We start from the raw sequence: 25376 nt of genomic DNA, 5'->3' as shown, positions 1-25376 counted from the left end.
TAGTTAATAAGGGTTGTACAAGCCCTGTACAGACATGCCGTTAATAAGGTTAGGGTTGGCAATGAGTATAGTGAAGCATTCCAGGTAGAAGCCCTTAGCCCCCTTTTATTCATCATAGTCCTCCAGGCAATATCAGAGGAATTTAAGACAGGTCGCCCATGGGAGCTCCTCTATGCTGATGACCTGGCCCTCATAGCAGAATCAATATCAGAACTAGAGAGGAAATTTCAGGTGTGGAAGCAAGGTTTAGAATTGAAGGGCCTTACAGTCAATGTTGCAAAAACCAAAATTCAAGTAAGTAGGAAGGCAAACACATCAGGTAGGTGGCCCTGTTTGATCTAAGAAAAGGTGAAGGTAGAAACTCCATAAGATGTATCCAGTGTAAGCTATGGACACATAAGAGGTGCAGTAACATCAAAGGAAGATTAACCAGGAAGACAGCTTTCGTGTGTGGCAGATGCACAGGGGCAATAAACACCACAGATGCTCAGAAAACAGGTTCCATCACATGCCAGGGGAAGAAACTAGAAGTAGTTGATAGCTTCTGCTATCTAGGTGACCAAGTCTGTAGTGGGGGTGGATGTTCAGAGAGTGTTACCACGAGAATAAGAATAGCCTGGGCAAAGTTCAGAAACCTCCTACACCTACTGGTGACAAAGGGCCTCTCACTCGGAGTGAAAGGTAGATTGTACAATGCATGTATGTGAACTGCCATGCTTCACGGCAGCGAAACATGGGCTGTGACTGCTGAAGACATGCGTAGGCTCGAAAGAAATGAAGCTACCATGACCCGCTGGATGTATAATGTCAGTGTGCACACGCAACAGAGTGTAAACGCCCTGGACATAAGAAGCATCAGATGTGGTGTGCAAGAGAGACGTTTGCGCTGATATGGTCATGTACTACGACAGATGGATGAGGAGAGATGTGTGAAGAAGTGCCACTCCCAAACAGTGGAAGGAATCCGGGGTAGAGGGAGACCCAGGAAGGCATGGGATGAGGTGGTGAAGCATGACCTTTGAACGTTGGGCCTCACAGATGCAATGACAAAAGACCGAGACCTCTGGAGATATGCTGTGACTGAGAAGACCCAGCAAATAAAGTGAGTTCACAGTTGTAACCTACACCAGTGACACATAACCAGCCCACTCAAAAGTACCTTGGATCGTAGGGTGATATGCCATGCTTGTGGAGCCCTATTGAGTCAATTCCATCAAAAGCAAAATCAAATGGAAATTGTAGTTGTGATCCCCATGCCGGTGGCACGTAAAAAGCACCATCCAAATGTGGCTGATTCCAGTGCCACCTTGACTGGCTTCTGTGCCAGTGGCACATAAAAAGCACCAACTGATCATGGTCATTGTCAGCCCCCTCTGGCCCCTGTGCCGGTGGCATGTAAAAAGCACCCACTACACTCTTGGAGTGGTTGGTGTTAGGAAGGGCATCCAGCTGTAGAAACACTGCTAGATCAGACTGGAGCCTGGTGCAGCCTCCTGGCTTCCCAGACCCCAGTCGAACCGTCCAACCCATGCCAGCATGGAAAACGGACGTTAAACGATAATGATAATGATGATGATGATTTCAAAGAATAAATACAGCCTTATGGAGATTTATGACGAAATTTTAAAATTATCATCATCTTTAGTGTGTAATTAAGTGTGATTATGTTGAAATAATTATTTTCACATTTAAAAACAAGACAAATACTCAATGTCCTCAACCAATGAGGGTGTCCTCATGTGACCTGCTATAAATAACAGACTAATTGACCTTAAACTACATCTTACTGATTTACAAAAGAACAGATACATTAGAAGAAAAATGTAGTTCTAAACACATCATCATTGACAAAAAAAAAACCTCGACAGGATAGTCATGGCTGGAAGGTTTTTAAGCATGTCTGCTGAATCAAAGGTAATCAAAAGCAACACGTATCTTTTACCATTTACTTGTTTCACTCATTGGTCTGTGACCAAGCTGGGGCACTACCTTGAAGGGTTTAGCCAAATAAATCAACCCTAGTACTTAACTTTTAAGTTTGACACTTATTCTACTGGTCCCTTTTGCTGAACCACTAAGCTACAGGGACATAAACAAACTAACACTGCTTGTGATGTGGGAGAGGACAAACACAAACACACACATATATACAACAGGCTTCCACACAGTTTTCATCTGCTAGATTTACTCACAAGGGATTGATTGACCCAGAACTATAGTAAAAGATGCTTGCCCAAAGTACTGTACAGTGAAAGTGAACTCAAAACCATGTAATTTCAAAGCTAGCTTCTTAACCATGTAGGCATTGGCTCAAAACCTTTTTTTTTACTCTCATTGTAGAATAATTTGTAGATGTCCTCCTTCTCATCCAATACTCTTTAAATATCAAAATTTCTCTGCTTTTCGTGCATCTAAATGAATAAATTGGTGAGGTATTACAACTCAATAAAACCTTATTGATTGTTAAAGTTGACTTTTAGTAAATACCTGTGTTAGAATGTATTTCTCATTAAAAATGTTTGGTTTCCTCTCGTGATTTGGCTTCAAGCATCGGATGAAAATTGGAACAGAAATACTCATCCTTTCCATTAAAACAACCAAAGAATTCTAAAAATATAAACAGGACAATATAAGCAAAATACAAGATAGAAATATCTAAATTTGTGATCAAAACCATAAAGGACATGCATTACAAGTAAAAACTAATATTTGGCTTAGTCATTTTCCTTATTTAATAAGATGAAGCAACCCTTCCTTACACGGCTAACATTTAACACTAAATATTACATTATCAAAGGTGGATTAAAGCAAAGGATGACTTTTGTATTCAAGTTACTAAATACAAATTTGATGCAGGATTTCAACCCTTTTGATACCAACCCACCTGAGACCGCCTCTGGCTCTGAGATACAAGCTTCATGTTTTAAAGTGATCTAAATTAAAACCTTCCTTTGAAATTTCATGTTAATTTATGTTTCAATCAACAGCTTAGTAATGACAAAGTTATTTTACTAAATTAAAGGCAGTGTGATTCAACTGTAACAAAAGAGATAACTAATGGTTTCTAATTGAAACACAAGGCCAGCAATTTAGAAGGGAGGACGTTAGTTGATTACATCAACCCTAGTAATTGAGTGGTACTCTATTTTATTGGCTCCAGACAGATGAAAGGCAGAGATGATATCTGTAGGGTTTGAATACAGAACATAAAGTGCTTGAACAAAGGTCCTAAAGCATTTTTTCCCCATGCCAAGTTCCCACTTTAATTCTGCCAAGTTGTCACTTTAATTAATAAAAAACAAAAAGGGTAAAGACCTCCTTTGTTTATGAATGACCATGGCATGCACCTAGAAAGTTCCTCTCCAAATCACAAGTCCAGGCATGGTTGTTGATGGCAGACCAGCAGTTACCCATACATATCAGCCTCCCCTCTCCACACCACCAATGCTATCCAAGGAAAAGGCAAAGGCTGATACAGTTTAGCACCAGTAAGTCTGCAACTCATTTCTACAGCTGAATGACCTGGAGCAACATGAAATAAAGTGTCTTGCTCAAGAATAAAACACAGCCCGGTTCAGGAATCAAATTCACTACCTCATGATTGCAAGCCCAATGCTCTAACCATTGAGCCAGATGCTCTAAGCACTGAGCTATGCACCTTCACATAATAAAATATAGATCATAAATTCATCTCCATTACTATGTATCCATCATGTTGCAAGATATATTCAATATTGATCAGGAATTAAAGTAATTAATCAACCAGTCAATCAACATTGATTTATTTCATGCAAGTACAGTCAATATTGTCTACTGTTTGACTTATGCAAATTAAATGTTTCTAGCAATAGTTTATTAGTTCCTATTGATGCCAAAAGAATGTCTCTTCAAATTATCATTATATTCTTTTATCTGTTACTTGTTTCAGTCATTGGATTATGAAACCATGCTGGGACAGCACCTTAAAGGTTTTAGTTGAGTAAATTAATCCCAGTACTTATTTATAAGCCTGGAACTTATTTTATAGATCTGTTTTGTCAAACAGTTAATAAACCAACACCAATTGTCCATGAAACACAAATAATATATATCATCATCATCATCATCATCGTTTAACGTCCGCTTTCCATGCTAGCATGGGTTGGACGATCCGACTGAGGACTGGTGAAACCGGATGGCAACACCAGGCTCCAATCTAATTTGGCAGAGTTTCTACAGCTGGATGCCCTTCCTAACGCCAACCACTCAGAGAGTGTAGTGGGTGCTTTCACATGTCACCCGCACGAAGGCCAGTCAGGCGGTACTGGCAACGGCCATGCTTGAAATAGTGTCTTTTATGTGCCACCCGCACAAGAGCCAGTCCAGGGGCACTGGCAACGATCTTGCTCGAAAATCCTACGAAGGCCAGTCAGGCGGTACTGGCAACGGTCACGCTCAAAATGGTGCATCTTATGTGCCACCCGCACGAGAGCCAGTCCAGGGGCACTGGCAATGATCTCACTTGGCTTGCCGGGTCTTCTCACGCACAGCACATTTCCAAAGGTCTCGGTCAGTAGTCATCGCCTCGGTGAGGCCCAATGTTCGAAGGTCTTGCCTCACCACCTCAGCCCAGGTCTTCCTGGGCCTACCTCTTCCACGGGTTCCCTCAACTGTTAGGGTGTGGCACTTTTTCACGCAGCTATCCTCATTCATTCTCACCACATGTCCATACCAGCGCAATCGTCTCTCTTGCACACCACAACTGATGGTTCTTATGTTCAGCTTTTCTCTCAAGATACTTACACTCCGACGGGTATGCACATTGACATTACACATCCAGCGGAGCATACTGGCTTCATTCCTTGCGAGCTTACGCATGTCCTCAGCAGTCACAGCCCATGTTTCACTGCCATGTAGCATGGTTGTTCGTACACATGCGTCATACAGTCTGCCTTTTACTCTGAGTGAGAGTCCCTTTGTCGCCAGCAGAGGTAAGAGCTCTCTAAACTTTGCCCAGGCTATTCTTATTCTAGCAGCTACACTTTCAGCGCACCCACCTCCACTACTAACTTGGTCACCCAGATAGCGGAAGCTATCGACTACTTCTAGTTTTTCTCCCTGGAATGAGATAGAAATTGTTTCCTGTTTGTTTACAGTGTTTATTGCACCTGAACATCTGCCACATACAAAAACTAACTTCGTAGTTAATCTGCCTTTGATATTGCTGCACCTCTTATGTGTCCATAGCTTGCACCGAGTACATCTTATAGAGTTACTACCTACTCCTTTTCTACATACTGAGCAGGGCCATCTACCTGAAGGGGTTTGTGTTTTATCTACCTTCCTACTTATTAGGATTTTGGTTTTTGCTAGGTTGACTCTATAAGGCCCTTCGATTCTAGTCCTTGCTTCCACACCTGAAACTTCTCCTCTAGTTCTGATAGTGACTGCGCAATTAGTGCAAGGTCATCAGCATAGAGGAGCTCCCAGGGGCAACCTGTCTTGAATTCCTCTGTGATCGCCTGGAGGACTATGATAAATAGGAGGGGGCTGAGGACGGAACCTTGGTGGACCCCTACCTCTACCCGGAATTCATTACTGTACTCATTTCCAACCCTCACCTTACTGGCAGCATCTCTGTACATGGCTCGCACAGCTCTCACTAACCATTCTTCTATCCCAAGTTTCCTCATTAACCACCAGATAAGGGATCGGGAGACCCTGTCAAAGGCTTTCTCCATGTCAACGAAGGCCAGGTATAGAGGTTTATCCTTGGCTAGGTATTTCTCCTGCAGCTGTCTCACTAGAAATATGGCATCAGTGGTGCTTTTACCTGGCACGAACCCAAACTGCATCTCATCTAAATTGATTTGCTCCCTAATTAGTTGGGCTATGACCCTCTCCGTAACTTTCATAACCTGATCTAACAGCTTGATGCCTCTGTAATTATTTGTATCTAAAGCGTCACCTTTACCTTTGTAGCAGTTGACTATGGTGCTGCTACACCAGTCATTGGGTATGACTCCTTCGTGTATCACCTGGTTCGTAATACGGGTGACTAGGCTGTAGCCAACACTGCCAGATATTTTGAGCATCTCTGCAGTGATTCCTGATGGGCCGGGGGCTTTCCCTGTCTTCATACTCTTAATTGCTTTATCTACCCTGGTACTGTCAACTCGGATAGCTGGTCCCTCTGTTGGGTCGACATACGGCAGGCTCTCTTTCTCCCATTCATTCTCTTTATTAAGCAATCTATCGTAGTGACATCTCCAGACCTCTTTCTTTGCATCCTCATTTAGTGCAAGCATACCATCATCCATGCGAACACATTTCTCTCCTACAACATCACTATTCTCTCTCCTACACTGTCTTGCAACACGAAATACCTCGAGTCTTTGGTCCTCATGGCGCAGAACATTGGCAAATCTTTTCTTATCTGCTTTCCCTCTGGCTAAATAAACCTGTTGCCTAGCTTCCCTTCTGGCAGATTGGTACAATTCCCTGCTACCACCGTTCTTCCAGTCCTTCCAAGCCTGTTTCTTTTGTCTAATAGCCCCGTCTACCTCCTTGTTCCACCACCACGTTACTCTGGGTCGAGAGGGGACTTTACACCAGCCACAGATCTGGTCAGTGGCTCTCAACAGGTTGTCCCGCAGAAATCTCCAATTGTCTTCTACGTTGTATGATGCTATATCCCCTTCTATTTCGTCAAATGCTTCAAGTAACTTGTTTCTAAGTCTCTGTCCATTTGCAGGGTCTTTAAGCTTCCATACCCTTCTCCTCCAGGCCAGTCTACTTCTGGGCACCCATATTGCCTTGAACTCGAAGTCGCTGACTACTAATCTGTGTTGGGGTGTACATTCTTCGCCAGGGAGGGTTTTGGCATTTATAAGCCTCCCTCTTTCTCTATTTCTGGCGAGGATGTAGTCGATTTGGCTAGAGTGTCTGCCGCATCGGTAGGTGACTAGGTGACGGGCAGGTTTCCTGAAGTTGGTATTGCAAACCATAAGATTGGTTGCATCACAGAACTCCAACAGTCTGGTTCCCTCCTTGTTGCGGGAACCGAAGCCATAGCCTCCATGTATGCCATGGAAGCCTCCAGCACAACGTCCGACATGACCATTGAAGTCACCAGCCACAAAGAGAAGGTCTCTGTCTCTTGTCGACGAGGTAGTTTGCAAGAGGGTGTCATAGAATTGGTCTTTCAGCCCATCCGGGAGCCCCGGTTGAGGGGCATAGGCTGAGATGACAGTAGCTAGCCTATGATGAAGCACTAGTCTAATCTTAAGTACTCTGTCACATACTCTAACTACCTCGATTACCTTATCAACCCATTTCTCTGCTAGAAGTATTCCTACGCCCCTGACCCCGTCAGTGTTTCCTGCCCAATATATATATATATATATATATATATATATATATATATATATATATATATATATAGGCACAGGCGTGGCTGTTTGGTAAGTAGCTTGCTTACCAACTACATGGTTCCGGGTTCAGTTCTACTCTGAAGTACCTTGGGCAAGTGTCTTCTACTCGGGCCAACCAAAGCCTTGTGAGAGCATTTAGTAGAGAGAAACTGAAAGAAGCCTGTCGTATATATATATATACATATATATATATATATATATATATATATGTATATGCATGTGTGTCTGTTTGTCACCCCCACCATCGCTTGACAACTGATGTTGGTGTGTTTATGTCCCTGTAACTTAGCATTTTGGCAAAAGAGACTGATAGAATAAGCACTAGGCTTACACAGAATAAGTCCTTGGGGTTGACTTGTTCGACTAAAGGTGGTACTCCAGCATGGCCACAGTCAAATGACTGAAACTAGTAAAAGAATAAGACAGGCTTTCATGCAGTTTCTATCTACCAAATTCCTGACAGAGCATTAGTCAGCCCGGAGCTAGAGAAGAAAACACTTGTCCAAGGTGTCACACAGTAGAACTGAACTCAAAACCACATGACAGCAAACCAAGTTTCTCAACTGTACTGTCATATCTACACAAAATTTGATCTCAGAGCTAAAAGTGAAAAAAAAAAAGCTGAGTTCTACTAAGGAATTAAAACATATTTAGAGTTACTTAGATAGATTTAGAGATAATAGTCTTATGATCAGTAGAGCACCAATGATAAGATTAGTACTATTAACCTTCCAGCTTACAGACCAACTGTTCAATCAAGATTCCACATGAACAATATGCAAGATCAAAATTAAAAAAAAAAAACACTCTTACCTTGAACTGAGCACCAACAGTTAGCTTCCGTGCTTTATCCAAATTGTGAGTCTCCTAGAAATGTTTGAAGCAAAAGAATTGAACCAAAGAATTACAATATACACTAAAAAATTAATAATTATATATGTCATAATCATCATCATTTTAAGATCCAATCTTCCATGTTCACATAGGTTAGATGGAGTGTGGCGAGGCAGATCTTTTATAGTCAAATGTCCTTCTTGTTGCCAACTATCACCTGTTTCCAAACAGTAATATTTCTCATGGACAAACATATTTTCATCAGAAGACTGGAAACAAACCCACTTCAAAGACATTCATTCTTGTTTTGGGGCTATAGTAGAAGACACTTGTTTGAGGTACCATGCAGTGGGATTGAATCCAAAATTCACTGCAGTTCCCTGTGGAGAAAAAATTCTCTTATGGTAAAAGGTGTAAAAATACCATATCTGCCCAGTGTTACCCCCTATCAGATTTTCAGACACTGCATTTCTAGTGCTCCCTCTCTCTCTTTGAAGACCACTTTTAAGCAAAAATTTCCCATCGGAGTCACCTTTTGTAAACTTATAAACATCTAATTTATTAAAGTGGAAAAATGATCAGAAAAGCCATTTCTATTAATTTTTTTCAAATATATAATACTGTACCAGGGACTTTGTATTTCTTATTCTACTATATATATATAAAGAAATTTCTCTAGACATTTCTTGACATATAAAGATACCAAAGGAGTTACATGAAATTTGAGTATCAAAAGAAAGTTACTTTACCTTTAAATTCAGATCTTTTGTAAACATGGCAGAATCTTGAGGATCAAAAGTTCCAGTCCGCTTTATGTGACCTTGAAAGGAAAGAAAATGGAAATACTCAATAATTATCTGCTTGAAAATTTCAGGCCTTGTGCCTTTACTAAAAAAAATTATTATGGGGCACTTTCCCATGCCTTGGAGATGGCAGAGTAATCTGGGATTTTTGTTTGGGATTTACCCCATATTACCTTAAGTGGACTGCTCCACTATTGGGGATTCTATTTATTTATTATTTATTTCTCTACTTTCTATTAAATATCCTGTTATATTCTTTAATGTGGTAGTACCTCCCCTTGATCGATGTTAACCTCAAATGTTTTTGTAATTTTTGTTTTGTTGTGGATTTTTTTTTTGTGTGCTGTAACTCGTGCTTCGATATTGTCCTCCATGTCTTGGGCCCTTGTAGCCAGTAAAAGAAATCATTATTATTATTATTAGTTTTTCTTCTTTCAATTTGGTTTCCATTTCTTACCGAGTGTCTTCCCAACACTTAGGGCAAAGAAGCTCACAGTATACATCGATAGGCCATTAAGCTAAACACATCAGATTGTTCATTTTCAAAATGAAATGAAGTTATGTAAATAAATAAATAAAAATACAGGTGGGGATAATAACTGTTCTCACATCAGCAATGCTCTTCTCAATATGTGTGACATACCAGTTAAAATAATCTTTTGCACTTCTTGCATGGACGGTAGGCCAGGGATTGTTCTCAAATAATTTTCAGTTCCTTATTATTATTATTATTATTATTTTGTGGTGAAAATCAGTGGAGTGAAAGAAATGAGAAAGTGTCAGACTGAATGCACAAAACTATTTAGTTTCAATAAATATATTAAACCCAACATAGTGTGAATCAGGACTAATATAAATCTAAATATCAGAAAGCTTAAACTGCAACAATAAAATTATAATACCATAAACAAATTTCGTTTTTATAATTGGCTTGCAAGATAACCAATTAACTAATCAATTGTTTGATTACTCATTCCATCATTCATTCTGCTAGGTTTGTCAAAGTCCTTTCATCACTATCCATGACTTCATCTCCTTTCTTTAACCAACTGACTAATAATAATTCTTTCTGCTATAGACACAAGATCTAAAATTTTGGAGGCGGGGCTAGTTGATGAGATGGGCCCTAGTGCTTGACTGGTAATTATTTTACTGACCCTAAAAAGATGAAAGGCAAAGTTGACCACAGTGGAATTTTAACTCAGAAATGTAAGACTGGAAGAAATGTTGCTATGCATTTTGTCTGGCATTCTAATGAGTCACAACCAATAATTGACTAATAATAATAAATGAAGTGAAATAGATTCAGTGCATGTGCTTAATAATGGTATAATGACCCTCCCAAGATACCACAAAATAAAAAAAACATTTCTTTTATGCTTTCAATGTACAGAAAAAAAAGGGAGAAAACTGATAAATTGTTTTGAATTTGATGACCACTCCACAAAGGGGACATCCAATTTCCTTTCTCAATTGATGGCATAAAATATTGAGATTCTATTTAAAGCAATCAGAAATTAAGTTATTACAGTGGTGGCTTAATTTACATTTTTCAGCTAGGCAGCTCATTATTTGAATAATTATATATTTTGTGTACAATGCAGTATAACTCAGAACTGAAATAAATATATTATTTCTGACCTCAAAGTCCTGATTTCAAATTCCACCAGTGTTAACAAAAAATTTTAAACGAGCATACACACACACACACACACAAATACCACCACTACCACCACCACCATTCCTCCTTCTCCTCCTCCTCCAGTCTTGGTGATTCTTTGAAAGCCATGGTCACTGCCCCTTCTACCAGATCAATCCAATAATATAAAGGAAAAACAAAACTTGCGCTCACTCAAGTATTCATCATCCTCATAATCATTTTAGACACCCATTTTTCCATGCTTATATTGCCAAACGGAATTCATGGAGACAGATTTTCTACAGCCAGATGCTCTTCCTGCTGCCAACTTTCACCTGTTTCTAAGGAAGGTAATATGTCCCCTTGGCCAGACAAGATTTTCATGGAAGGTAATAACAATTATGATAATAATAATAATCCTTTCTACTAAAGGCCTGAAATTTTGTAGGAAGAGGCTAGTTAATTACATCGACCCCATTGCTCAACTGGTACTTATTTCATCGACTTTGAAAGGATGAAAGGCAAAAATCAACCTCAGTGTAATTTGAACACAGAATGTAATGAATCAGAAGAAATGCTGCTAAGCATTTTATCCAATGTGCTAACAATTCTGCCAGATTGCCACCTCAAATTAGAACAAGAATAAAAGTACCTGAAAACAGCATTTTAATTAATGTGTTGTTGCTATTTCTCAAGATGTTTAAGATTTCAGCAGGTTGTGTATCTCTGTTTTTCTCGAGCCATTTATCACTGTTGTAAGTGACCTGTAAACAAAAGATAAAATATGATGAATTACATAGAAAGTATTTTTTTGAAACAATTACATAACTATTTTGTTGTTTAAAGATTCTTTTATTCTTTTACTTGTTTCAGCCATTTGACTGCGGCCATGCTGGAGCATTGCCCTGAAAGTTATAAATTACATGATTCTAACTGTTATATTGGTTTAAAATTTTGGCACAAGGCTAGCAAGTTCAGGGGAAGCAGTAAGCCGATTACTTCTACTCGCACGCATACACCACAACATCAACCCCAGTATTCACCTGATACTTGTTTTATCAACCCTGAGAGGATGAAAGGCAAAGCTAGCCTCAGTGGAATTTGAACTCAGAAGGTAAAAATGGATGAATGCCCAGCGTGCTATTGCTTCTGCCAAAATTATTTAATTCTAAAATTATTTAATAAATTCTATTTTCCTGTGCTAATATATCTTTTACCTTTTACTTGTTTCAGCCACTGGACTGTGGCAAAGCTGGGGCACTGGCTTGAAGAGTTTTAGTCAGATCCACACCAGTACTTATTTTTAAAATCTGGTACACATTCAGCTGGTCTCTTGCCAAACTGCTAAGTTATAGGAATACAGACAAACCAAAATCAGTTGTCAAGTAGTATGGTAGGGAGAATAAACACACACACACACAGACATACACACACGCACGCATGCACACACACACGTGTGTGTGTGTGTGTGTATTGGTGACACATAAAAAGCACCTTTTGAGTGTTGGGCCTCATGGAGGCAATGACAAATGACTGAGACCTTTGGCAGTATGCCGTGCTTGAGTAAAAGACCCACCAAGTCAAGTGAAGTCATAGCTGTGGCAGATACTGGTGTCACGCAACTGGCACCTGTGCTGGTGACATGTAAAAGCACCCATTATAATCTCTGAGTGGTTGGCATTAGGAGGGGAATCCAGCCAGAGAAACCATGCCAAATCAAACTGGAGTCTGGTACAGCCCCTCAGCTTATCAGCCCTAATCAACCTGTCCAAACCATGCCAGTGTGGACAACAGACGTTAAATGATGATGATGATGATGATGATTATGGGCTTTTTTTAGTTTCTGTCTACCAAATCCACCCAAGAAGCTTTGGTCAGCTCAAGACTATAGTGGACAACACTTACCCAAAGTGCCACACAGTGGGACTGAACCCATAACCATGTGGTTAGGAAGCAAACTTCCTACCACACTGCGCGTGTGCACACACACACACACACACACACACACACACACACACACACACACACACACACACACACACACACAAGTTTAATTTAAGGAGGAGGAAATAATTACCTGTGCAGCATAATGTTTGATGGTGAACTGTTTATCAGTAAATCCTTGGCTTATCACAAAGTAAACGTTGTTTTCAAAGCTTTTATTCAGTTTTTGAACATATGTTGCATCTGTTGCCTGATAATAAAAGAAAAAATTGTAGAAAAAATTTTTTTTAATTATTTACCTCAGTTCCTACAGGTTACTGTATTTAAAAAAAAATTTTATCATAACATTTATGATAAAATTTTATTATTTTATCATAATATTTATTATTTTATCATTTACTCTGTCCATCAAAAATGTTAAAGTCCCATTGATACTTTAAACATTGATCAGTCAAATATGTAACTATTAGGATGAAGCATTTCTTTTTTGGAACAGTGGATCTTGAAGTACATAGAACTTTAAATAGTAGCATGTGAATATTGGGTTGAAATCCCTTTTGAATGGAAAAATTTGAAGACTGCCTGCCATCCAAAAAGATTTTTAAACCCAATATTTACATGCTATTATATATAGCTCTATGCATTTCAAGATTCACTATTCCAAAAGCAAATTATTTCATGTTCTCTTAAAAGTTTATAAAATTCTTATGATGTCAACATGGTAAAGCATATTTTTAGCAACAGACTGGCAATATCTATTATTTTACTATTCCACTTTAAATTGATTTCACCAAAGTCATGTTACTGACATGACCATCTCTCCAAAAACAATATATAATCTAATGTTTTGCTTTATAATGAATTCAATGATTTGTAAATAAGATAAAGAAAACAGAATCTTTGCCTAAACAGAACAGAAATCTAGTCACTCTGTGTCAATGAATAAGTTCATTATATGACTGTAAGATAGATGATACTAACTTTAGGAAACTGAGTTTCATCGTCCAAAATGGAAAGAAGTCCAGGTTTCTCCATAAACAAATTCTGAAATATAAATACATATCAATTTAACATACAATTTCAAAAACAAACAAGTAATAAGAGAAAAACAGAAGAAAGAATGAATGAATGAATGTATGTATGTATGTATGTATGTATGTATGTATGTATGTATGTATGTATGTATGTATGTATGTATGTGTAGGTGAAGAGTTAAACTTGTTCTTGGACTAGAGTCTGATGAACTGACCACGAAGCTACAGCCTTCATGGATTAACTTTATTACTTTATTACCAGATATTAACTTTATTACTTTAATATATATATATATATATATATATATATATATATATATATATATATATATATATATATATATATATATATATATATATATATATACATACTGTTGTGTCTGGGAAGAGTCATTTTCTTATTGTGCCTTAAAATTTAACACACTCACCGGTAAAATTTCCACTTATTTCTTATTTTTATTTTCCTAAAATTTTCGTTGCATCTTGCAATCTTTTCAATAGTCTTACTCATTATGAAGTATACAGAAAAAAAGGCTCTTCATCAGTTTAATTCTTATACTAGAGTAGATAGAATCTGAATATATGATGATGATCATCATCATCATTGACAATGATAGCAACAGCAACAACAACACCACATAGCATTTGCTGCCACTACCTCCATCATCATCATTATCGTCATCATTATTAACATTAGGATGAAATGCTGTTAAACATTTTGCCCAGTGAACTAACGATTCTACCAAGACTATTGAAAAGGTTGAAAGACGCAACGAAAATTTTAGGAATATAAAAATAAGAAATAAGTGGAAATTTTACTGGTGAATGTGTTAAATTTTAAGGCACAATAAGAAAATGACTCTCCCCAGACACAACAGAATATGCTTCAACACACGAAATCGCATAAAAAATCTTGCAAACCAAATCCAAAAACGAAATATATATATATATATATATATATATATATATATATATATATATATATATATATATATATATATATATATAGGTAGTAGTGCAGATAAACACAGGTTTTATATGTGTGTGTATGGGTGTGTGTGTGTGCATTTACATGGAGCACAAAAATACTACAGAATAAAATATGTAATTTCTTAACTCAACAGCTGTTTCACGAAGCCTAGAATTACATAATAATCATAATATGCAGGTAAAATGTGCAACACGTCATGGGTATGTAACTGGAACTAGTCATATAAAGACATTACAGCAAGGCCAGCTACCCTCATCAAGAGAATATTATATATATATGATACATGTGTGTGTGTGTGTGTGTGTATTGATATATTGTGTAGTATATCTATCAATCTAAACAGAGAATGCTGGAAGTATTTAAGGACATATCTGGTAATTTAATAAACCAACTCTAATCTAGCAAAAACCAAATGTATTTTCACAAAAATTTGTAAATTTGTACACATGTTCTTGATAAGCTTTCTTATAAGATTATTCTGTGACTCTGCCTATAACTTCAATGACTACTTCAATGTGGTTGTAAGAATAAAGTTTCTTATTGTAGAAACAAAGACTAAAGATTCTAATTCTTGAGATTGAAGCTAAAGTTAAAAACTAAAACTACAGTTTCTGGTTCTAAAGACTAAGTTTTATACATGATGGTAATTTAGCTTTAATATCAAAATGTACAATAAAAGGTTCCTGCTTACCAGTAAAGGTTGGTTGTCAACAAACTTAATCTCTTTCCAGTCTATTCCTTCCTTGTTGTATTCTTCTTGTTCTAATTGGAAAACATACTGAAAGAGAATAAACAATAAAACAGGTCAGATTTATGTGATCAGTAATAACATGAGAAATATCTCCACATCAATAAGTCCACATCAGCAGAGTAAAGAGAGCATTAAAATAATAATGTTGATAATGATGACGATAATGATGATGATGGAGGTAGTGGCAGCAAATGCTATGTGGTGTTGTTGTTGCTGTTGCTATCATTGTCAATGATGATGATGATCATCATCATATATTCAGATTCTGTCTACTCTAGTATAAGAATTAAACTGATGAAGAGCTTTTTTTCTGTATACTTCATAATGAGTAAATGGATGAAGTAGCATTTCCTATTTGTAATATGTTGTTGTTGTTGTTGTGCAGTGGTAAGTATCCTTGTCCATCATGCTGGAGATGAGAGTTCAATTCCCTGCTGGCAAGGATCTAGAATTTTAAGGCAGTGGATTGGCTGAGTCATTAGGGCAGTGGAAAAATGCTTTGCTGAGTTTAAATCCCACCAAAATCAACTTTGCCTTTTATCTTTTTGGAACCAATAAAGTAAAGTAACAGTCAACTACTAGAGTCAATGTAATGAATAAACTCCTCTCAATTCATGACCTAGTAAGACCAGTTCTTAGAAGACCCATTTCATTCTAACAAACCTCATACATTTGGTCTCTCCATTGCTAATGGTGTCTCATATAGCTTGTAAGGGACCTACACATCATTCCACACCGACCATAAGTCAGCCTTCCAGCAACATCCCAGCCATCTAGATTTTAGGGTTTATAATAGCAGGTGAGTTCACTGACTAATCCACACACTCTGCTACGACAAGGTGCATGAAAGAACATGCTAGATATCATATTGGTAAATGGAGGCCACCTCTGTGACCATGCTTGTGGCTGAGTAGGCTTGCCTTTGAGATCAGACATGATAACGCTGGTCACACAAAAGAGACCCTTTCATGCCTTCCTCAGGGCATATATATATAAATTATCGAACTTTATACATACTACACACATACACACAAAAACACATACATACATCTGTGACTATAAAAATCTGCAAGATCTTCTTAACCTTCAAAGGGTGATGGTTAAAACAAGATACTTTCCTTCACAACCTTTCAACAATGTAGGTGGCCAGTAAAAATTTGCTCTAAATCAAAAAGAGAAAGAGAAAACAGACAGACAGGCAAGCAAGCAGGCAGACATGCACACATGCATACATACATACATACATACATACATATACACACACAATCATACATGGGGTAAAGACCACCTGCGGTGAATGACCATGAGATTACACCTACAAAGTTACCCTCCAAGGCACAAGTCCAGACAGGATTGTTTACAGAAGACCAACAGCCACCCATGTGTACCAGATGTTATCTAAGAGAAAGGCCAAGGTTGATACAGCTTGGCACCTGTGATGTTACAACTCATTTCTACAGCTGAGTGAACTGGAGCAACATGAAATAAAGTGTCTTGCTCAAGAACAGAACTAACAGAAAATGAACTCACTACCTCATGACTTTGAACCTGATGCTCTAACCACTGAGCCATGCATTTTTACTATACATGCATACATACATACATTCATATGAATATATATATATATATATATATATATATATATATATTCATATGAACGTTAGAGCGCCGGATGAAATGCTTAGCGGTATTTTATCTGCCATTACGTTCTGAGTTCAAATTCCGCCGAGGTCGACTTTGCCTTTCATCCTTTCGGGGGTCGATAAATAAAGTACCAGTTATGCACTGGGGTCGATGTAATTGACTTAATCCCTTTGTCTGTCCTTGTTTGTCCCCTCTATGTTTAGCCCCTTGTGGGCAATAAAGAAATAAGAATATATATATATATATATACACACACACTCACACATATAGTTTATAGGTTAGAGGCAGGTGTTCTCTCTATATATATACACATTTACATACATATATATACATATATATATATATATATATATATATATATATATATGTATATATATATATATATACACACACACACACACACACAACAAGCTTCCACACAGTTTCACTCACAAACATTGGTTAGCTTGGGACTACAGAAGACACTCACCCTAGTTGCCCTGCAGTGGGACTGAACTCAAAACCAGATGGTTACTAAACAGCCTTCATAGCAACCCAGTTAAGACTGACCTCAATATATATATATATATATATATATATATATATATATATATATGTGTGTGTGTGTGTGTGTGTGTGTGTGTGTGTGTGTGTGTGTGTGTGTGTGTGTGTGTGTGTGTACATACTTAAATATAGATACATACTTTATTGAAGAAAAACTGTAACTGTTCATTGGCCAAATTGATGCATGCTTGCTCAAAGCTGTTATTTTCAAAGTGTTCAAAACCAAATATGTCCAAAATCCCTATAAAAAAAACCCAGAAGAGATAGAAAGAGAAAAGAGAAAACATGAACCATTCAGAAGTAACAGATCGACATAGGATTGACTTATCTAACTCAAGTCTTGAATAGGGCTTTAACAGACTTACCAATTTCTTTGATATCTTTTCCAGTTGAATCTTCTAAGTTTATTAATGTATTGACTTTGAAGACAATCCAGCTAAACAAGCGACTGTATATCACTTTTGCCATTGCATCACGAGAATCTGAAATTAGAAGAATGGTTGACATTTCAGGATTAAAGTATATATTTCAACAGATTTAATAATAATTCCCTAACTGATGCTTGGAGACCAGGCATAGCTGTGGTAGATAAAAGAAAACCAGAAACCAAGATCATAGATATTGCAATACCTGTGGATGCATGCATAGGTGATAAAGAGCTGGAAAAAGGTGGTAAAATACAAACTACTAAAAGACAAAATTGCAAGAATGTGAGCAATGAGGAGAGTAACTGTTATCCAAGTAGTTGTAGGGACACTCGGAGCACTAGCAACCAAGTTAGAGAAATATGTCAGAGAAATTGGAATTGACATGAGGGCAAAGCAGGCCCCAAAAGCTGCTCTATTGGAGACATCTAAGATTTTGAGATTGGTGCTTGGGTGTTGAGTGTCTTCCATGATAGTTAACATCCAAATACTAAAAGTCTTATAATTTGTGGAATGAGACTCTGTGAGACCTCTGACAACATGTTGCTGTCTGCTCTCACATAATCAACCACAGGAAGTAAGACTCAGAGCTCAGAGAAGTAAAATAATAATAATAATAATAATAATAATAATAATAATAATAATAATAATAATAATAATAATGATAATAATAATAATCCTTTCTACTATAGGCACAAAGCCTGAAATTTTGGGAAGCAGGCTAGTCGATTACATTGACCCCAGTATGCAACTGGTACTTAATTTATCAACCCTAAAAAAATAAAAAGCAAAACCAACTTCAGCAGAATTTGAACTCAGAATTTAAAGACAGACAAAATACCACTAAGCATTTCACCCAGCTCACCACCTTAATATTGATAATAATAATAATAATAATAATGTTAATAATAATATTTTTAAAGGATTGACATAACTCTTCACAAAGGTAAATAAATAATAAGAAGAGTGCAATGCAATTGCAATAGATATTTTATTGGTTCAATGATATTTAGATAGCAAGCCTGTCTTTGTCGAGTTCATAATGAAAAGTGATAAAAATTCTAAATTATAGAAATTCAAATCCAAAATATGAACGAGAGCAATTAGCATCCACATGTTGATGGAATGACATCATCGGTCTTCAAAGTTCAATTTTACAACTGGCAAAAAGAAAAAGAAAGAAAAAAGGAAAAAGAAGAATATTTAATCAAACAGTTTTGTGTAAATTTGATGAAATTCTCCTATCATTTTATTCTTTCTCCAGGGTGTGATGTTAATAACCCACAAACCTATTTCTCCTCACACATGTTGCGTACTGAAAATGTATTCTCTATTTACCTTTGTGAAGAGTAACGTCAATCCTTTTAATCATGCTTTTGTACACCATTATCTCAAATGCAGTTACAATGAATCACGATTAAAATAAATAGCAAATGACATAGCTAAGATTAGCAAAGGAAGTCAAACCTTCACACATAATTTTAGCAAATACAGTACAATATGTGACAGAATTCCGTTAGTGATTAACTGGCACCAAAATTTAGCTGGCATTTCAAAAGTGCTGCAAGAAAGTTACCAGCAAGTTGCAGAAAAATATCCTCATTTCAAACAAATATTTCCTCAGCTGCTTATTGTAGCCATTAGAATAAAAATATATGAGAACTATTGACCTCTACTTCTGACTCCAAGGAAACTAACATTGGAGTATCTGCATGCTGTACCTTGAAAAACAGCTGCAAGAGAGGTAAGCCCTGTTCATTGTGCAACAACATGAATTCCATCAGAAATCATAACAGAAATGTTATGATTTATACAGAAGGTGGGACGTGTAAAGATTCCCATTTGGCATATGCAGCAGAATGCATGAAACAGAACTTGATTTATGTTGATTGTACATAAGAACAATTAAACAAAAGATTTAATGGGCACAGATATGATGTCAGGCACAATAACAGTAGTTCAACAGAACTTGCTGAACATTTTGCATCAAATGGTTGCAATTTTGAAAAAGACTTGAAAGTGCATATTCTCAGAAAATATTCTGAATCTGCTACATTTTCAGTACTCAAAATGCATGAGAACAAATATGTTTGCAGGTTATTAACATCACGCCCTGTAGGAATGAAAATGATAGGAGAATTTCATCAAGTTTACACAAATCGGTTTGATTAAATATTCTCTTCTTTTTTTTCTTTCTTTTTTCTTTTTGCCAGTTATAAAAGTGAACTTTGGAAACAAATGACGTTATTCCATCAATGTGTGGATGCTAGTTGCTCTCATTCACATTTTGGATTTGAATTTCTATAATTCTGAATTTTTATCACTTTTCATTTTGAACTCGACAAAGACAGGCTTGCTGTCAAAATATTGTTCAACCAATAAAATATCTATTGCAATTGCATCGCACTCTTCGTATTGTCTACTACTACTGCTAATAATAATCCTTTCTACTATAAGCACAAGGCCTGAAATTCTGGGGAAGGGAGCTAGCCCTATTGATCCTGGTGCTCAACTAATGCTTATTTCATTGACTCCAAAAGGATGAAAGGCAAAGTCAACCTTGACAGTATTTGAGCACAGAACATAAAGACAGACACTGGCACATGTGAGATTGCCAAGTAACTTGCAGCTAAACAAAGAAAGGAAAAGGAAAACAACCCCTTAACTGAGTGGGAGTATACTTGAGCAAGGGGTGGGTAAGATGACTTTATTCTTATTACATTATTGTTATTGTCAATATTTCTGAGTGAATTGGCAACATTGTTAAAGCATTTGAAAGTAATGTTTTGTGGTAGTTCTGATCTTTTCTCTGGTTCTTTACATTATGGGTTCAAATCCAACTCTCTTTTATCCTTTTTTTTTTTACTTGTTTCAGTAATTAGATTGCAGTCATGCTAGGGCACCACCTTGAAGAAATTTTACTTGAATGAATTGATTCCAGTACCTTTTTTTGAAAGCCTGTTATTCATTCTGTCAGTTGCTATTGCTAAACTGCTAAGTTACAAAGACATAAACAAACCAACACTGGTTGTCAAGTGGTAGTAGAGAACAAACACAGACACAGACACAGACACACACACACACACACACACACACACATGATGAGCTTCTTTCAGTTTCCATCGACTAAATCCATGCACAAGGCTTTAGTTGGCCCAATGCTATAGTAAAAAACACTTGCGCAAGCCATGCAGTGGGATTGAACCCGGAACTCTGTGGTTGGGGAGTAGGTCAAGTTCTGGGAATAATAAAATAATATAATGTGCTAGTCAAGTACTGAGATCAATTTCACAGATTAACCACTTCCTTCTCCAAATTTTTGGCCTTGTTGCCTATATTAGAAACAATTATTACATTCATCTTCCTCCCTATTTTTATCCTTCTCCTCATCGTGATCTCCCCACTTCTCCTCTTCCGCATCATAATCTTCCCTCTTTCTCATATTCCACATCATCATCATCATCATCACAATCATCATTGTCATCTTTGATGTCTTAAACACAACCACTACCATTAGCATTAAGAGCAATATAGGAACAGATTTGGCCTTTAAGCCAACTGGCCAAAACAACTGAGTAGATGTTCTGCTCAGAAGAGAGATTGGAAACAAAGAATGCCATTTACATGACAGTGGCACATTTTTTACAACTAACACACAACGTCAAAGCAATTAGGCAATAGCACATATACATGCATACACATTTACATGTATACACACACACACACATACGCACATTGGTTTCATGGTAATTAGTTCAATGAGTCATTATGCAAATCAAAATCATTTGAACTGTAGGAAATACTTTTTAATAATATTGATTCCAAATTTTGGCACAAGGCCAGCAATTTCGGGGAGGGGGTTAATTGATTACTTCAACCCCAGTGTTCAATTGGTACTTATTTTATCGACCCTGAGAGGAAGAAAGGTAAAGTCAACTGCAGCAGAATTTGAACTCAGAACACGAAAACAGATGAAATGCAGCTAAATATTTTGTCCGGTGTGCTAACAATTCTGCCAGTTCAAAAAACAAACAAAATTTAAGATATTATTTATTGAAATGGTGTGGAGGCACAATGGCCCAGTGGTTAGGGCAGCGGATTTGCGGTCATAGGATTGCGGTTTCGATTCCCAGACCGGGCGTTGTGAGTGTTTATTGAGCGAAAACACCTAAAGCTCCATGAGGCTCCGACAGGGGATGGTGGAAAACCCTGCTGTACTCTTCCACCACAACTTTCTCTCACTCTTACTTCCTGTTTCTGTTGTACCTGTAATTCAAAGGGTCAGCCTTGTCACACTGTGTCATGCTGAATATCCCCGAGAACTACGTTAAGGGTACACAGGTCTCTGGAGTGCTCAGCCACTTGCACATTAATTTTACGAGCAGGCTGTTCCATTGACCGGATCAACTGGAACCCTTGACGTCATAAGCGACGGAGTGCCAACAGCAACAACATTGAAATGGTGGAATGAATATGATTATTTTGTGTGTGTATGTGTGTGTGCATGTACACACACACACACACACAAACACACACACATACACACACACACACATATGAGTATTGTTGTAACATTGGGGTAATAGAGGTAATAAATCAACAGAAACTGGAAAATCAAACAAATAATAATGACAATTATTATTATCAAACAAATAAAAATGACAACTATTATTTCACATCAGTTGTCAAACAAGTCTGGGAATTGTATTCAATATTAATCAACAATGAATTAATTTGAAACTACTTCATTATTTTCTGTGCAAACGACTAATCAAAATTTTTTCTTTTAAACGATCAACAGCAACCAAAATTGTGCAAACCAAATATTGTCTAAATTGAAAGACATAAACATAAAAATGCATAAATATTTGATAAGAGCTTGACCCAGTACCACATAACTTAAAGAGTTTCATGGGTGTGTAGGATGTGAATGTCTAATGAGATGACATATGTACCTATGCAACTTTAAGTCATGTGGAGCTGAGTCAAACTTTCATTATCTGTCAATATTTACACATATCTCACCTTTTTACTATATCTGCTAGGTATATTTCTCTGATATTCAAATGAGGTTTGCTAATTTTTCACCCAATATCTCGCTTATTTCTATTTAAAATGTTATTTTGAAATGTTATTTTGATCATTCCAGCGTGTTTCTAAGGCTGTTTTATGCTAGAAATTAAAGTTTCATATAAAAATTCCAGTTAATAGAATTATGGGAGGTAATGGGTTAAACATATGTAACTTCAACCAAAAGTATTGAGTGCTACTCTCTTTCATTTGCTCACTCAATTATATGTATCATCATCATCGTCTTTTATTGTCTGTTTTCCATGATGGCATGGGTTGGATGGTTTGACAGGAGCTGACCAGCTGAAAAGCTGCCCCGCTGAAAAGCTGCCCGGCTGAAAAGCTGCCTGAGCTCCACGTCCATTTTGGCATGGTTTCTATGACTGGATGTCCTTCCTAAAGCCAATCATTTTACAGTGTATACTGGGTGCTTTTATGCAGCACCACCACAATTGCTTTTACATGGCACCAGCACAGGTGTTTTTTTACATGACACCATCACCCACAAGCCTGCAAAATTAGGATCACTCAACCTAAGAAGGAAGCAGGAGACATCCCTGTATGCAAGGATTTCACTTAGATTGACATATCTCCTCAAGTACAGCAAACCACCAGAAGTCATGGTCCCTTGTCATCTCTTTTGTAAGGCCCAATGTCTGAAGATCCTTTTTCATCACTTCGTCTCACATCTTCCTGGGTCTGTGGAGCACTAAGAGCACCATCCGAGTGTGATCGTTGCTAGAGCAGCTGTCTGGCTTCCGTGTCAGTGGCACGTAAATAGCACCATTTGAGTGTGATTGTTACCAACGTCACCTTCCTGGCATGTGAAAAGACATTCGAGCGAGATCGTTGTCAGTGCCACTGGACTGGCTCCTGTGCAGTTGACACGTAGAATACACCATTTCGAGCGTGGCCGTTACCAGTACCGCCTGACTGGCCTTCGTGCCGGTGGCAAGTAAAAGCACCCACTACACTCTCGGAGTGGTTGGCGTTAGGAAGGGCATCCAGCTGTAGAAACTCTGCCAAATCAGATTGGAGCTTGGTGTAGCCACCTGGTTCACCAGTCCTCAGTCAAATCGTCCAACCCATGCTAGCATGGAAAGTAGACGTTAAACAATGATGACGATGATGATATATATATATATATATATATAGTTCAAATTAACAGGAAACAAATGACGAAGACAGGTGAGAGAACAAACAAGTATTAGTTTGATGCTCAGGTAGAATGGAAAAGTCTTTGACATTTCAAGCATATGCTCTTTGACAGAAAGGATTGAGAGGAAAAAAATGGAGAGAAAATGGGGGAAAAAAAAAGACGGAGAAAAATATGTCAGGATTAACAGTTCAACATGATGAAATGATATATATATATATACATACACATCTGCTACAGTACACAAGCCATCAATAATGACAGAGTTATTGTTGAAAAAGCTACCTGGTGAAAGTTGATAATTAGTGAATAAGGAAGTAAATAAAAATGCCAAAATAAATAGGAAAATAAGAAATTTTGATTTATCACTCCCAAAATACTATACAGGTAGGATTCACTACAGAAATTCATGAAGAACAACATTTCTTGAATAGACATGAGGGGGCAGTAACACACTTTGGCCCTCTGAATTTTCAATCTGTAATTTCAAATAGTTCTGAGACAATGAAGATAGCAGAATGGACATCCAAAAATTATTTCAATGTCTTTCTTTATAAACCAACTGAACTGTTAAAGAATACAAACAGCTCAACATAAAATTGGTTAACATATTTTCCAATCATTTTTTGAAACAAAAAGAAAGACTTAAATACACACACACATTAACACACACACACACACACACACATTGAAACACTTTACCTTCTGCTTTTTCTATAGTATAATTCTTCTCAATAACCTCATTTGCTGCAGTCACTGTCATGGAAGTTAAAGCCTTCTTCAATTCCGCAGCGTTTATTTCCAGCAAAGTCTACAGACAAACAAACAGAGAGAAAGAGAGAGGATAGGTATAAGTAAAGAGAATAGGTATTTCCTAGTATAACATGCAGAAGAGAAACAGGGCAAGTGTTACGAGGCATGAGGTATATTCAAGTGAGAAAGATATAGAGTGAGAACAAAGAGTTAAAAATTATATGCAGCTAAACATTAGTCCTTAAAAGACAAAATTTGTTAATAATAGGTATTTGATTTCTGAACTGAAGAGTTAGAACAAATACCATGGGGTGTTCTGTCCACCTATAAATAATGAAACAAAGTTAGTCCATCATAAATTTAAACAGTTCTACAAG

At 37.3% G+C, this 25376-nt stretch overlaps 1 protein-coding gene across 1 annotated transcript in view; it reads right to left on the bottom strand.

The window, feature by feature from the left end:
- Positions 1-25376, bottom strand: part of LOC106879565 (myosin-IIIb) — a 113140-nt gene that overhangs the window by 31439 nt on the left and 56325 nt on the right. The window contains exons 9-18 of the mRNA XM_014929199.3: positions 24949-25057; positions 17961-18077; positions 17736-17836; positions 15349-15435; positions 13614-13676; positions 12766-12882; positions 11341-11452; positions 8996-9066; positions 8226-8279; positions 2488-2607 (exon numbers count right to left, since the gene is read on the bottom strand). Coding sequence (XP_014784685.2) covers positions 2488-2607; positions 8226-8279; positions 8996-9066; positions 11341-11452; positions 12766-12882; positions 13614-13676; positions 15349-15435; positions 17736-17836; positions 17961-18077; positions 24949-25057 — 951 coding nt within the window. The remainder of the gene's footprint in view (positions 1-2487; positions 2608-8225; positions 8280-8995; positions 9067-11340; positions 11453-12765; positions 12883-13613; positions 13677-15348; positions 15436-17735; positions 17837-17960; positions 18078-24948; positions 25058-25376) is intronic.

This window comes from Octopus bimaculoides, chromosome 2 (genome assembly GCF_046866305.1).
Source record: "Octopus bimaculoides isolate indiv1 chromosome 2, ASM4686630v1, whole genome shotgun sequence".
Classification (NCBI taxonomy): Eukaryota; Metazoa; Mollusca; class Cephalopoda; order Octopoda; family Octopodidae; genus Octopus; species Octopus bimaculoides.
This window is presented reverse-complemented; position numbering and strand designations above follow the sequence as displayed.